General features: G+C 32.9%; 1 protein-coding gene across 1 annotated transcript in view; it reads right to left on the bottom strand.

Moving 5' to 3' along the window:
* Positions 1–17,371, bottom strand: part of PSPC1 (paraspeckle component 1) — a 70,004-nt gene that overhangs the window by 14,348 nt on the left and 38,285 nt on the right. The window contains exon 6 of the mRNA XM_037799953.1: positions 11,922–12,027. Coding sequence (XP_037655881.1) covers positions 11,922–12,027 — 106 coding nt within the window. The remainder of the gene's footprint in view (positions 1–11,921; positions 12,028–17,371) is intronic.

Here is a 17,371-nt window from a genome sequence, read left to right as displayed (position 1 = left end):
TACTTCAATTGCTCTTTTTCACTCTAATTATTATTCTTGTTATTTTTGTGTGTGTGCTAATGAAGGTGTCAGGGATTGATTTAGGTGATGAATGTACAACTATGTAATGGTACTGTAAACAATCGAAAGTACAATTTGTTTTGTATGACTGCGTGGTATGTGAATATATCTCAATAAAATGATGATTAAAAAAAAAAAAAAAAAGTATGCATGAGTAAAAAGACCAACTCAAAGTTCATGAGAGACTAATTGATTTTAATGCACAAGAGTATCCTTAGAAAACTAGCATTTGTCAAGTTTTATGATATTATCAAATATCCAAAATTATCTGAAAATGTTATGAAAATACTCTTTCCTTTACTAATTCCTTATCTTTGTGAATCCAAAATCCAGCTTTACTAAGAACATTTTACAATAAACTGAAAGCAAAAACGAATGTGTGAAGCCCATTTTCTGTTTCTAAAGCAAAACATTAAATAAATTTACAAAACAGTAAAATAATGCCATTCCTACATTAAAATATTAAAAGAGACTTGCAAAAATATAAAATAATGTCACTCTTCCCATTACATTTTCTTCAAAATTTCTCTTTTACTTTCTAATAAGGTAAATACTGATATAACCTAAACAAAAGCTCTGTGGGGTCCTCCATCTTTAGTAGTGTAAAGGGATGTGGAAACCAAAAATTTTGAGAATCACTGTTTTAAGGGCCAGTCCATATTTTTTTCATGAAAATCCAAAATAGCAGAAAATTCGCACTAATGCAAATTAATTAGACCAGTCATCTCTCAAAGCATAGTAAATCTGCCACTACCGGCACTTGACATTATGTTAGGTAGAATATGTATTTTATCCCTTAATATCTAACACTTGGACAGATATCAATCTGTGATTGTGAATATATTTTGGTTCATTTTCTTGGGTAACCTGATTTCAAAAAAAGGTGGGGTACAACAAAGATAAAGTGTAATACAAATGTTTGGGAGACACATATCAAACACAACATTTTGCAATCCATGGCAAGATGTGTTCATCTAAAACTCTGATTAATACAAATGTCAGTTTGACTAAATGCAGTCTGAATGGCCAAAATCAATATTGTTCAATTGAAGAGATCTCTTTAAAAAATGTCTAGGGATTACCGCCAGCTATTTAGGTTCCATTTCTGAATACAGAAAATGTTAAAAATACTGATGTAAAAACAGTTACATTTAAATCCACTAACAAATATAATTTGAGAGAAATGTGTAATCAATTCTGGCAAGTAACAAAAGTCATCCCTTTCATCATTAAACTTTTTCTAAAAAAGAAAAAGATTACTTTTAGTTATTACATTTAAATAAATTACATTTAGCACTTGCAAATACTTTAGAATTAAACTACATTCTTTTATCTTTGCTTCACTACAGTAGTTTACATAAAAGAACAGTAAGATAAGTAAAATAGCTAGTCAAACTTTCTTGGGAGAAATTACGTAAAAACTTAGTATCCAGAGATACAAGAAAACAAACAATATTAATTATAAGAGTGAAACAAAACTCAATTAAATGAACTATTAAGAAAATAGGTATAAAGAAAAAACTCTCCAAAGAGATTAGGTCTCTCTGCCAACAAGTTATTCACTCATTTAAAAAGTGTTAATATACTGAAGGGTATGAATTAGTGAAGTGAAATTTTTCTATTAAGAGTAAATAAAATAATTTGTATACCAACATTTGTAACAGCATTTTTCACAATAGCCGAATAGTAAAAGCAATCTAAATGTCTACCATCCACAGATGAATGGATAAATAAAATGAGGTATATACATAAAATGGTATATTAAGCTTATAAAAGGGAATGAAGTTGATACAGGATATAATATTAATCTACCTTGAAGACACCAATTTGAAGTAAGTCAGATACAAAGGGACAGATATTCTATGATTCTACTATATGAAATGGCTACAATATGCAAACGCAGAAACAAACTCAAACAGGTTACCAGGGGCAGTAGAAAGAGACAAAATAAAGAGCAAGCAACTAACAAAAGACAATAACAATTAAATGCAACACATGATTCTGGACTGAATCTAAAGGAATAAAAAAACTCAAAGATTATTGGGACATATGAAAAAATGGAATAAACTGTAAGCTTTATATCAATGTTAAATTTCTTGAACTTGATAACTTTACTTAAGGCAGTTATGTAAGTGAATGTTCTTCTTGAGAAATATACAGGGAAGTATTATTTGTTCAAGAGCATGACACATACAACCCACTTGCAAATGTTTAGAAAACAGATAAATAGACATACAAATAGATGGACTGATGGATAGAATGATAAGGTGAATGTAGCAAAATGTTAAAATTGGTGGATCTGGGTAACTAGAGAGGGCAGTATATTGGGGTTCCCTGTATGAGTTTTTATTATTTTTCCAACTGTCCTGTAAATTTGAAATTATTTCAAAATAAAAAGGTTAGGGAAAATTTTTTAATTAAAAACAAAAAAGATATGTTCTTATTGACACAAATAACAGAATGTAAAAATTTCTAATCTAACCAATAAAGAAAGCTTGGAGGACTTAACATTTTTAATTTGGACAATTAAAAACAGTTTCCAATATTATATCAATCTCTTTTAGATAGGGAGGGGGACAATTTCTTGTTACATATAATCTAGGGCTCATTTTTCTTAATCTGAATACACACATTACAAAATATCTCTACCCATAAATACTGGGGACATGTTCCTCCATTTTGTATTTGTTGAAATGGAACTTCAAAATGTTTCATTTTGAATAATGAATCACATCTTAATTTGTATCATAATTTTTAGTCATGAAATGATAAATATCTGTTATTTGTTAAATGTCAAATCAGAAATAGAGGCAACAACAAATACAAGCAGGGGACTTATTCTTAGCTGTGTTCATTAACCTAAGGTGATATATTCATTCAACTAACAATGCATTTTTAAAGCTTGGTTCAGGTAACATTGGAATTCACTGTCAAATTCAACTAACCATGAGGTAAAATTACTAAGTGCTTTTTAATATATAGGGAGGCTTTCTAACAATAAAGATAAATTAAGTACAATCACATACAATCCAGCATGCATCAAGAAACAGACTAGGGATTTAAAAGAAATTAAATTTGTTATATTAATTTTCAGATAAAAATTGCATTCTTCATCCATTTACCTGAGGACATTTTCAAAATTATTCTCAATTATCATGGCCAATTCTCTCTGTAGAGGTATTTTTAAAAACTGATATTGATTGGGAACATTTAATTGTTCTGCCAATTTAGTTATTTTATCCAGAGCTCATAATGATATTAGCCATGAGGCAAACCTCATCTAATTTTTATACTCAGTTCAGCTAATACTGATAGCTAATTTACAATTCTTTATCTGTAATTTCTTATCCCGTACGTTTTTTCACCAAAGTAAAAACTACCATCACTGACTAGTCAGGTAAACATAGAAATAATAAGATGATACAAATAAACAAACAAAAACTATATAAACTGCATGAGAAGGAAGTCCAGTTGGTCCCATCAACAGAAGATAGCAGTAGAAGAATCAAACAGGCACATATGGTCCAATGAGTGAAGAATTAGGTACGGATTTTATAGAAGAGAATATTCTTTACTGTTTGTGATACAACAAATTACATTACAACAAATTATATTAATAGTTTACCAGATGCTTTAAATTCTGATTAAAGATTTTTCTAAGGAGTTAACACAAAGCAACAGATTTAGTCCATAGTTATTTTTTTAAGTAGTTAAGCAGTACCTAAACGAAATTCAGAAAGTTATTTAAAATTTTCAATTACAAAACAAACTACTGCAAAGAGCATATCAATCGTTTAAAAGTGGGATTTAGAAAAAGCAATGTAATGTGCCAATCAGGAAGTTATCTTATGAAAAATACGGTCAAATTACAACCAGAAAAGCCAGGATTTGAGATGCCATACACAATATAGTGGAGGTTATCATAAGACAAAGAAGCAAACTTATGCACCCACCCATATACTTTCGGTTATTTGAAATTTTTTAAACCTTTTGAAAATTTGTAACTTTAACATTAACAGTGTAATTTAAAAGGCACTTCATCAGCAGAGTATGTTTACAAAACCAAGTTCCTCACTGCTATCACCAGTAAATATTAGACACAGATATTGGCATTCACATTTATTTAGTTTAATCTGGTATGAAATTCTGACTTTTCAGGTGATACTTCAGCGATCCATGTCTCCTACATAGAGTAAAGAAGAAACCAGATCGACTTTAAAAGTTCTTTTTACATAATTACCACGTGTAACTGTTGTAAGGTGGCTCTAAATACACTAAATGAGTCACAAAACATAAGTAACAAATTTAACTTCAGGGTCTTCCTTGGGTCATTAATATTTCAAAATATTTAATAACAGAATTAAAATTCTAATTAATCATATTACACATACATATCAATATTTCAAAAACCATTTTTACTTTAGTTGACCACTTCTATCGCCAATTTCCCCTTCCCCAACCTCTCAAAATATGTAAAAATTAGATAAAGGTAAAGTCTTACCATTCTGAACAATAAAATACTATTAAAAGAACTTAACACTTTAAATGAAAATACATGAAAACCAATCTTATCAGTTAAAAAAAAAAAACACCCAAAATAACAGTTTCACAACACTACTGAGAATACTCATTGACATTCTTGACACGCCACAGTAGACAATTACTTTCTCTAAACTCTCAGAACTTTTTAGCTATATTTCTTAATATACTCTGTATAGGTACACTGTACCTAAAATATTCTGAAATCCTCAAAGACAAGACCCTGGGGTTGATTCACCTCTGTATCCTCTATGATGCTCAGCACTATGTTTTGAACACAGAAAACAGTGAGCAAATATTTCTTAATAAATGGAAATCTCCAAGTCTTCCTGTAAGTCTAACACTCTGAAGGGAAACTGAAGTAGGATCTGCACATTGAAAACTTAGCTGTGTTGAAAACCAAGCACAAAAAAATTGTTGGTTATTTGACTATTTTAAAAAACTTACCCTTCACTATGTGATTCCATTAAGAAGTCTATAAAAATATATCCAAAGTTATACCTCAATGCCACCTTTGTTTCAAAATTACCAAATGCTCACTATCTGAGATGTTAATGTTCAATAAATCCCAAGGTATGGGGACACATAAGTAAGGAACTCTGTAAACCATATGATTCAGCTGCACTAGAATTTGAAAAATAAGACAATTTTTCTCTTAGCCTGTATGTAAATAACTACAGTATGACAAATATAGTGACTATCAGTAACTAGCAGGCACTAAGGAAATAAAGTTTATAAAATTCCTGACCTAAAAAACTTCAGAGAACTAAATTAGTGGACAAGACAGTCAAATAATAATTAGAAGGCAATGGGATAAACAATTTTTAAAAATAAGAATTATATTTAAAATGATACAGGATCACAACTGGGTGAGAGTCAGAGGTAGTAACATACGAGTTGTCTGCATAAACATTCCTCAGGAGCAAAAAGGAGAGATGGAAACTTTTTTGGATTATGGACCTCTCTCTGAAACTAACGGAAGGTGAGACAAAACAATACACTGGAGTTGTGTAATATGGCACAGATATAATTAAGTATAATAAACTGTAGTCTATTAAAGAGTATGTAGAGTATAAGACCCAGTAATCATTTCCAGGTGGACTTATTCAGAAAAGACTTTAAAGAAAAAGAAACTGCTACTTATAATCATCATGTATAATTGGGGTGACCAAATATCCTGGTTTGGTCCCAAATCATACAGTCCCAAATCATACCTGCTGTAAAAAAGTAAGCTTAAATGGTGCCCCTATTCACTTGTCCAAGGTTGCACAATAAATTATAAGGTCTCTCTACATAAGAATAGATATTATTACAACCATTAAACAATCCCTTTGAGAAATGATCAAAAGTTAATTCAATAGCTGGTTAAAACTGACACATACCTTCAACCCTAATTCCTCAAGCAGTCAAAATCCTAAAGCTCATTTCAAGAATATGTGCAAATACTACACTTATGTATCTTTCTTTATTTTCATTTAACCACAAAAATTTAAGTCAAATTCCAATTATGTACCATCCCTAGTATTCACAATAGTCCTTGGTTCACTGTACACAATCAAATTATTTTAGTGTATAAATAAAAACACATACAACAAAAAACTGGTTGTGGTTAGAGCAATGTATGTGAGACCACTGCAATATTACCATTATTATCCGTTTTTCTTTTCACTATCATGCCCAAACCACTGAAACCAAGCCACCAACAACAGCTGGGGACTGGGCCAACAACAGGTCACACCTAAATCTGACACCATATACTAGAGCAAATAATTCTTCAGTTATTTCCATACGATAGTTATCAGGCCTTTAAAATACGTCCTTTCTTTGGATGCTTCAGGTGTTTAGACTTCCCAAAATTAATCTTCTGCTGTACCAGAATACAATCGCTTGTTATAGCTAAATTGTTTGTGGAAAAGGAGGAATGATGGCCACATGGAAACCACAAAATGGCAACTATCCCTTAAAAAATTAACAAGCCATTTCAGAAAATAAATTTATACCCACTTATTACTAAGTAAAAATAGATTATTTCTTTCTGCCAGCACCAATTAAATAAACTTTATAATTGGCTAGAGTTCTGAATTTTGTAGATGGCATACCAGATGAAGTTACAATTAAATCAAAGAGCAATGAGAGCATAAACTAGGATCATGAAGAAAGAAAGGAGACTGACATAAAGAGGTTGGTTAAATAGGGCAAATTTGGGAATGCTGATCAAGAGGGGGTAACATCTGAAAGAATAATGCCTCTACTGACTAATACTAAAAAGATATGAAAACTCCAAGGCATCCGTTGTGGGACATTGATGCTTTATCAGTTCTTCCCATAACATTTGTTATGATTTATAACCATGGCTACCAATGAACCATCTGGACACTAATTTGGATTCCTCAGGAACCTTGGTTCTAGGATATGAAGTGCTCTGCTCAGTGAGCCTTCTAAAAACACTGGAAAAGAACATATGAATTAATAAATTTGCAATATAATTCACAAACTCTTTATGAGTTTAGTTAATATGAGCCATTAATTTTAAATCTTTAATTTATCTATTAAGGATCACTAACTTCTGGATTGGCTCTAGATCAGGGGTCGGCAAACCTCTGTAAAAGACCAGATAGTAAATATTTTAGGCTTTTAGGCCACAGGCTCTCAATAGTTTCATATAGGTGTGTCAAAACTATTCAACTCAGTTGCTATAGTGCAAAAGTAACCATAAACAATACATAAACAAATTAGTATCCTGTGTTCCAATAAAACAAATACAAAAACAGGTGGTAGGTAGATTTGGCCTGGCCTGCCATGATCTGTCCTGTCAACCCCTGGTCTAGATGAAACAACTTTAATTTTGAGACTAAAATTTAATGCATCATTTGAGACAGATCCCCCCTTTTCATTTAAGTCTAAAAGCCCAATTCAAGATTGCCACAGTAAAATTTCACAGGGCACTACTCACATAGAGTTTCAGCTAGTATTTACATTGCATCCTCTGTGAATCTTGTCCCCCATGCTGTACAACACAGCCCTCTCTCCACTGAAGTCCTCAGGCCCCATAAAAAATTTAAGGTATTATAGCCAGTGGTTTTCATGCTTTCTTAACAAACAGAATTAATAACCTGTGGAGCTTTTAAAAATGCAGATCCCATGGACCCAATCCACACCTACTGAATCAAAAACTTTGGTGGATTACACCTCAGATATTTTTCTTTTTTTAAGCTCCACAAATGTGCTGCATTGAAAACCACATGATTTAACCAAAAAATATGATCAACGGATAACTTGTATCCAAATTTAATACGATCACAAAACAAATTAACCAATTTGTAGATGTATGAATTACGAATCCACGTATTTTAAAAGTTCTTCCTATATTATCTTTAACACTTTTGATTCACTATGATATAGTCTCAATAAGCTATAATGACAAAGGATTAAAATTACGTCACACTGTTGCCTTAGCACAAAATATACCTTAATTTTCAAGTTTATTTTGCAGCTATGTTCAGATATTGAGGGCCAATCCCACCTATTCAAATGGGACTAAAAATTCTTCAACAGCAAGTCATGTATATATTTAGTTCAATACAAAATATTTAAAACAGAACTACAGCACTAATGTTTCCTTAATGAAAAGCAAGTATTAACATTCACTGAACCAGAAAATGAAACTTCTTAGATTTTAGAATTAAGCATCCAATCTAAACACTGCCTCAATTTTCCTGAACAAAATATCTCATAACTACATGGTAAAACTATGAAAGTTAACATAAGATTGACATTTATATATTTTTATGACATTAACATTTTCTCAAGATATGCAACAAAAAATTATTTTGATTAAAATCTACCTTTTATTCAACACCAAAACTTTTCTGCAAATGAAGCCTGGTACCCTGCCATACCCAATTGTTCAAACTACTTAATCTACAACAAATGATGCAACCTAATTTTTAAAAAATCAAGACAATCTCATAAAATTCTTATTGCTTCCAGAATAATCTCTTGTAATGTGTCTAACAGTAGAAACTTTCAAGCTAGTAAATATTGCCTAGAAAAGTCAAATATACTCCACACAATGGTAAGAACCTAAATACAATTAAGACAGTATAAAAATGTATGCATTGTAAAGCTAATAAAAAGTATGATGTTCCACAGGAGAGAAAAATATTATGCTTACTGTATAATCACAATAACCATTATTTAAAAACTTTATCTGAAGAGAGTAATGACATTTTAAAAAATAACAATTAATGAAGTATTCACTTATATCCTTGAAACTGTTAAAAATATATTCATGTATATCATAAAATTATGATCAAGTTGAAGGCTGACAAAAAAAAATATGGTCAAACGTCTTCCCACATTACATCAAAAAATTTTATTGTACAAGATACAAAATATTTAAGTTAATAATTATCTTATTCTTCAAAGCCCATACTCTTAGTTCCATTAGGATATTTCTCTTAGGAATCTTCGAAAGAAATGGGAATTAGTATCTTAAAACTGCTCTAATCTTGAATTATTATTTGGACAAGCTCAACACTTACCATTTGGTTCCTCCCTTTAAACTGAACAGTGAAAAAAGAGAAAGCACATAAGAGGACCTAATTTCACAGCTTTTAAAAACAAAAACAAACATTAAAATTATTTAACAATTTTTCCCAAATCCAGTTTTCAAAGTAAATAAAGAGTAACTGACACAACTGACTCAGTATTTTTCCTATTAACACAACACAGTCCAGATTTGTAATAACCTTTCATTAGTATTTCATTTAGCACTTCATTAGTTTATATTAACAAGAAGTTTTAAGAAGCCAGGAACATAAAACTACATCTAAATGATGAAAAACTTGCTTATATTCATATCTCTAATCTTTTAAAACATCTAAAAATAGGTCAGACTGTATTTTCCCCTAAATAGTTAATTCCATTGTTATAGCCCATCATAGCTTATTTACAGTCTATCTTAAATATGGATGTCATTCAGAAAATTAAAACCATAAGAAGTTTGTGCCCTAACCAGTTTATTTAACAAAAAAAAAAATCAAATACTTTAGTCCAGGATTCAGCTAACTTTTTCTGTGAAGGTCCAAAGAGTATATCTTTTAGGTTTTATGGGTCACAAATGGTCTAATACTTTTTTTCATCAGTCCTTTAAAAATGTAAACACCATTCTTAGCTCTGTGGCAAGGCAGTACAAAGCCAGTCAAGAGCCTAGCTATAGTTTGCAGATCCTTGCTTAGCCAAATTAGTCTATTATGATGCTTCAAATATGCAACAACTTGAAAACTAATTATTTTGTTATTTGAATATATAATCACCTAATTTTTTAAAAGCATAATCTTGGGGAACAATAAATGGTCTATTTTTGAAATGACAAACCCAGGTTAAGTATTTTTAAATACTGTATTCATCTACTCTCAGAGTTCATTGGATTTTGGTAAAATTTTACCTACTGTTAAATTTTAAACACAAAAATGGTTTTAAAATAAGCTGAATTAATTCAATTTTCAAGTTGTAGCCATGTCTCAACACAAGATTTTTAGAAAGAAACAGTAAAATTAAGACTATCTGTTCTTAACTATACCTACATTAATTGCCATTAAGCATATTAAATAGTTTTTAAACTATTGCGAAATTTTCAAAGAGTTTTATGGCCATCACAAACAAGCTGAACAGTTAAGTAGAATTTACTTAATCATTTCCTAGAGAGTCCCCAAAATGATCATTAATGTATACGACATTGTTAGAAATACTACAAATTCACTCCAAAAATGTAAAGTTTATGCTGGAAAACTATAAAGAGAGCTAATTCCACCTATTTTAATATAAGCAAACACTTTAATAGAATAAATTTTCAGGTAAAATTTTAAACTAGGTAGAATATGCTAATCCTCAATGGAAAGAAAGTTTCCCTAAAAATATATCACATGGGTTGAAAGTAAAAACGCTAATTTATTTTTTGAAATACAGGTCTGCAATTTTTCTACTTTCTGCTTTCTTCTGTAATATCAGAATAAATTATCCTCATGTTGATAATTCCAATATATTTATGTTCAAATTTAACAACCAAAAAACTTCAGCATGCACCAAACAAGTGCTATGACTGTGTATCCAAAAAGGAAAACAGAATTGCAAAATGATGCCAGAAATTACTCAACAAAAGTGTACAATGCTTAAAAACCTTACTCAACAAATGTGGTCAAAATTTAAAAATCAAGTAAACTTCTACTATGACTTGAAATAAGAAACCTTTTCTAGTTGAATTTAAATGACATACTTTCATACAAAGAATTAGTTATTAAATGGAAGCTAAGATAAAATTTTTTTGTAACTATGCAAGTCAGGATTTTATGGTATAGAGTTGTTAGGCTGGCATTCTGTCAAGATGAGAATTATAGACTTTAACATATTTGAAAGTATTTTTATTTGACCCCGCCCCCCCCCAATCAGGCTCCCCACCAAAGCAAAAGAAAATAGAAGGGGAAAAAAAAAAATCAGATCAAGTCTTTAGTTCTAACTCCAGGCATAAAGTAATGGTAAATATTACCAAATGAATTCAATCAGCAAAAACCAAAAGGTGAAATATTCTATATAGGACTCTGTTTCTTGGAAAAACAAATAAACAAAAAAAGAGGCAGAGAGAACCTAGGCTAAAAGGGCTGGATATAGCTGTCAATTTCGAAGAAGCCAATTGTTTAAAAAAAAAAAAAAGGAGGGGTATGAAAAAGTGAGCTAATCTGGGCTATGACTAGTTAATATTGAGAAGCTGACAATTTTTAAGATATTATTATAAAGGCAGTTAATGAAGTCTTCATCTTTAGAGATACATACAGAAATATGAGTAAAATTATATGATTTCAGGGACTCAGAACAGTTCAGTAAGAGGAAGTAGGGATATTTAAAGATGCAAAAGATCAGCCATGTGTTGATAACTCTTATGGGTTAGGTGAAGAACATACACTAGCCTACATCTGAATGCGTCTGAAATCTTCCAAAGTAAAGAGTTATTAACAGCAGTTCAATAGTAAAAGGCGACAAGTGGAGATGATGTATTTATCAAGACTTCAAATTTAACAGTGTACACATAAAAATAAAAATAAAGGAAAATATAACATCCATTTCACAAATCATAACTATTAGCTCAAGGAACTTAATTTTACTACCTAGAAGAGGTTAAGAAAGGCATTAGTTTAACATAAACATGACAAATTCAGAAAAACTAGAAAATACACCACTACATAAACCAAGATCTAAAGAATTCTGAGTATTCATCATCCACTTAAAAAGATAAAATCATTTTAGTTAGGTAGTATTTTACTTACATTTTCCATATAGTTTGGCTTAAAGCCCTCTTGCTGTCGCCTAAGTTCTTCCTGTTCTCTGTGTCTTATCATTTCTTCCTCACGACGACGATGTTCTTCTTCATGTCTGAAAGTTTTAAATAAAAATTTCTGTGTTGTAAAATGTGTAAGCCATAATCAGATATTTGACTGCATTTCACTGAAAACAAAATCATTTATACAAATTAAATTATGCCAAATCAATTAACAGTAATTGGCCATGACTTACTATGTTTACCTGCATTCTTCTATTTTGCTCCAAGTCTTGAACAAATTAAACAAACCAAAGAAATAAAGTAATTTAAGTTAGCGTAAACTAAAAAAGGAAAAAAATAACATATAACCAAGGCACAGTTACATGTTTATAACTAAGAAATAAGAGTGCAAAAACTCTAACATTTACCATATACGGTAAAGACATAAAAGACTGGGATCTCTCACTCGTGGAGCAGAATTCTTAAGGCACTTAAAACCTATCCCAACATAAGCTATCACAAAGGGCCATGCTGCCAAGACAAAATTCCTAACTATGTGCAGAAGGCAGCCTTAAAATTTCCTACCCCCATTTTAATTAATGGAGGAAATTCCCTGGAGCAGTGACCAGGCCCCTACCTGTTTTTGTTTTATACAACGATCATTTACATTATTCTCTAGCCTACATTACTGCTAGAGGAGCTGAGACAGAGTCCATGTGGCCTACAAAGCTCAAAATGTATTTGATTCAGCCTTTTCCAGAAGTTTGCTGACCCCTGTCCTAGAAATATACTCAAGCATGAGAAAATCAAACTTAAATATATGAATAATATATATACACACTGAATTACCATTAAGTTAGTAATGTTTTTATAATGATTAATATTAAAAAACTATGAAACTATAGTGAACCAATGGAGTCACACATTGTAGTGGCACTTAAATCAACACAAGCTCAAATACATGTCCTCCACCAAAAAACAAAGTAAAAGTAATTTAAGTAAGTGAAGGCTATATAATGTTCCCTCATTATATCTTGCTGCTGCTGTTGTACAACACACCCTCTAAATAAAGACATTAAGTAAAAAATATGGTGATTTGTTCCAGTGTTAGCAGAAAAACTAGTCGATAGGATCTTGTCAGACCAGACAAGATTCTGAAGAGATTTTCTAGGAAAATGTTATTTTGAGATTTTTTTTTTTGTCTAATTCCCCAAAATACATCTCTGCTATATTCCTTTAAAAAACTTCAAGCAAACATTTCCCAGACAGAAATGCACTCATAAATTTTAGTTAAGAAAATACTTTCATCCTCATACACTACTAAAAATGTACAAATTAAAAAAAATGTTCAAAAACTCTAGGGCCGAGAGGTATGCAACTAGGTGAATGGACACTGAGAACAGTATGTTGAGTGAAATAAACCAGAAATGAAAAGACAAACATTACAATGCCTCAATAATATGGACTAATTATAAAATGCAAACTCCAGAAATTGAATCTGAGAACACAGGGTTATCAGGAGAAGGCTTACTGTAATAATTACATGGAACTTTGAATGGAGATTGAAATCTGGTTGGTTTGTACAGTTAATGTGAAGTCCCAATACCCCCCAGAGAATAAAAATGTGTGTGCAAAGCCCCCTTGAGGGACTGGGGGAAAATGTGGAAATACTGAACTTCCCCACCTGGGGAATTACTGTTATTCTCACAAGCACTGGGGACTATCAATTTAGAAGGCTGAGCCCTCAATCTTGGGGCTTGCCCTTAGGAAGCTTGTTACTGCAAAGGAGAAGTTAAGCCTACTTATAACTGTACGCCTAAGTGTCACCCCCAGAGAACCTCTTTTGTTGCTCAGATGAGGCCTCGCTCTCTAAGACAACTCTGCAGGTAAACTCACTGACCTCCCCACTAGGTGGGACATGACTCCCAGAGATTTAAATCTCCCTGGAAATATGGGATATGACTCCTGGGGATGAGCTTGGCTCTGGCATCATGGGATTGAGAAAGCCTTCTTGGACCAAAAGGGAGAAGAGAAAGGAAACAAAATAAAGTTTCAGTGTTGACAGATTTCGAATGGAGTCGAGAGGACATTCTGGAGGTTATTCTTACGCATTATATAGATATCCCTTGTTAGTTTTCAGTGTACTGGAACAGCTAGAAGAAAATACCTGAAACTGCTGAACTGCAACCCAGTAGCCTTGATTCTTGAAGACAAGTGTATAACTATAGAGCTCACACTGTGTGACCATGTGATTGTGAAAACCCTGTGGCTCACATTCCCTTTGTCCAGTATATGGACCAATGAGTAGAAACAAGGGGACAAAAAGTAAATGAATAATAGGGAGGAATGGGATGTGTTGGGTGTTCTTTAATTTTTATCCTTATTTGTGTGTGTGGTAATGAAAATGTTCAAAAACTGACTGTGATGATGAAAGCACAATTATATAATGTTACTGTGAACAACTGATTGTACACTGTGGATGACCATGTGATTTGTGAATATATCTCGGTAAAATTGTATTTTAAAAAAACTTACAGGATGCAGCAAAAATAAAACAAAACTCTAGGGCCACATGTCTTGAAATTGTTTTTGTTTTGTTTTGGTTTTGTACTCATATTGCTTATATCCCCAGTAGAATCTGAGGCAGCAGTCCATAATTAAACAGGCTAATATTTCAGTCATAAAATAAACATTCACACAGTGTGGAAAAAATATAGGCTTTACATGAGCACAACATGAGTTCTGGTTAGGCTTTGCCATCAAACAGGCTCAGGTCATATCCAGCCAGTAAATGATACACGAAAAAACTTGGTTTTAAAGCATTTTGTTTTTGCAATTGCACATAAACTATTATGGATACATGCAACCAGGTTTGAGTCCACTTTCTAACACAAAATATAATTTTAAACGTGCAAACCCATTTCCAGTAAACTAAACAGAAATAACTGCACAAGGGTGCAAGAATATATGTGCACGCAGATACACAGTGACATTACCTAGGAAAAGCAAAAAGTTGGAGACCAACCAACCATTTATAAATGGGGGAAAATTATGGTTCACTGGTGCCAATGAACACAACAGACCTAGAAAAGAGGAAGGTTTCATTTATTGATATCAAAGAATGTCTATAATACACTTGTCAGAAAAATGGCGAGACAAACAATGGTATTCCTATCTGCTGTTCAAAAGCATTTGTGTGAGCATAGAAGGAGTGTGAAAAAGTTTATATCGCACTGGGAATAATTTGGGGAACAGGAGCACTGATCTTTTTATTTTATACACATCTGTATTATTCCTTTTTTTAAAAAACACGTCCTGCTATCACATTGTCTTAGGTAAATAAAAACCAAACTAAGTATTTTTAAAAATAAATTTTATAATGTGTTTTTCCCAGTAGATTTACAAGTCAGAAAAGAAAAAAATATATAGCAAAAAAGTAAAACAGTCAGATTAAACAGCCACTGTTTTTTTTCTTTCATTCCTGTCTACAAATTCCAAAATTCTTATTTCTATTTTGAACTTATGATTATACTATACTGATGATCCACAACCTAAATTTACATATAGCATACAGGAACATTCCCTCTATTCTACAAGTTGCTTTAATGATCATGCTTATATTTATATTTAATGTCTCTTCAGATCAGGGTTTACTTCCCAGGTAACTAAAAAGTATGACAAACTAATATCCTGGTTATATTTAATTCAAAACTATTAAAATTGTAATTTTACAATTTCTTTTAATTTGAAGACCACTAAAGATTTTCAGATTTCAGACATTTCTGTAGGACTTAAAATTTATAGGCACCAAGCACTGTGCCTATGACGTCTAATGGATAAAAATACCCTGCTGTTCCTGTTCTGTACTATGCCTCCCATAGGAAGGGGCAAGATGGAGACACAGAGAGGAGTGGAAGCTAAGTAGTCCACCTGGAACAACTACAAAAAACCAGAAACAACTAGTAAATAATCCAGAATAACTGCGGGGGGACAAACGAGACCATCCACTCATCATACACCAACCTGATTTGGGAGGAATGCCCGAGAACACAGCATAAAATCTGTAAGTAAAACCTGCGGATCCAAGTCGTGAGACCCCCTCCCCCATAGCCCGAGCTGCAAAGCCTCATGGTGCCAGAGAGAAGCTTTCTCCCAGCAAGAGAATATAACTCAGCTGAGCTCCAACTGGGGTTTTAAGTAGGGAGTGTGAACTGCTCACTACAGGTACGAATCCCCAAAAAACAGACAGAGACTTTGGGTGACGACTGACCTTGGAGAGCTGGAGGGTCGCCTTGGACTGGGTCTGAAGGGGACTGTTTCTTTTTCAGCTCAGTGGAGAAAGCCCCAGTCATTTTCAGTTTCCAGGGCTGTGACTCAGGGAAGGGTGGAAACAGCACAAGCAGAGAGAGAGACCACTGAAATGCTAATGCCCTCCACCTGGGGGGTCTGTCTCCTCTAGGAGGAAAGGAGTGGGGCCCTTTCCATTCAGAACCAGACCCCAGAGCCTGGGGGGGGAACACAGCCACACCTCCTCACACCAGTCAAGAACCATAGGCTAACAGGCATCACCTGCTGGGCAGAAAAGCACAGTGACCTGAGGCATCACAGGGTGGAGCAATTTTCTAAGACACAACCTCAGGGAAACCAGATACTGAATATTTCTTCCCTCTGGGACCTGAGCCTGTTCTGGTCTGGGAAAACCTGACTCGGATAAACAAGGAAACCATGCCTAGACAACAGAAAATTACAACCTACACTAAGAAAAACAAAGTTATGGCTCAGTCAAAGGAACAAACGTACACTTCAACTGAGATACAGGAATTTACATAACTAATGCTAAATCAATTCAAAAAGTTTAGAGAAGATATTGCAAAAGAGATAGAGGCTGTAAAGGAATCACCGGGCATATATATGGCAGAAATCAAAAGTTCAAAAAAACAACTAGTAGAATCTATGGAAATGAAAGGCACAACACAAGAGATGAAAGACACAATGGAAACATACAACAGCAGATCTCAAGAGGCAGAAGAAAACACTCAGGAACTGGAGAACAAAACACCTGAAAGCCTACATGCAAAGGAGCAGATGGAGAAAAGAATGAAAAAATATGAGCAACGTCTCCGGGAACTCAAGGATGAAACAAAGTACAATAATGTACGTATCATTGGTGTCCCAGAAGGAGAAGAGAAGGGAAAAGGGGCAGAAGCAATAATAGAGGAAATAATTAATGAAAATTTCCCATCTCTTAGGAAAGACATAAAATTACAGATCCAAGAAGCACAGAGTACTCCAAACAGAAGAGACACGAATAGGCCTACGCCAAGACACTTAATAATCAGATTATCAAATGTCAAAGACAGAGAATCCTGAAAGCAGCAAGAGAGAAGCGATCCATTACATACAAAGGAAGCTTAATAAGACTATGTGCAGACCTCTCAGCAGAAACCATGGAGACAA

The sequence above is a fragment of the Choloepus didactylus genome, chromosome 12 (assembly GCF_015220235.1).
Source record: "Choloepus didactylus isolate mChoDid1 chromosome 12, mChoDid1.pri, whole genome shotgun sequence".
In the NCBI taxonomy this organism is placed as follows: Eukaryota; Metazoa; Chordata; class Mammalia; order Pilosa; family Megalonychidae; genus Choloepus; species Choloepus didactylus.
Note: the sequence above shows the minus strand (reverse complement) of the source record. Positions and strands in the feature narration are given on the sequence as shown.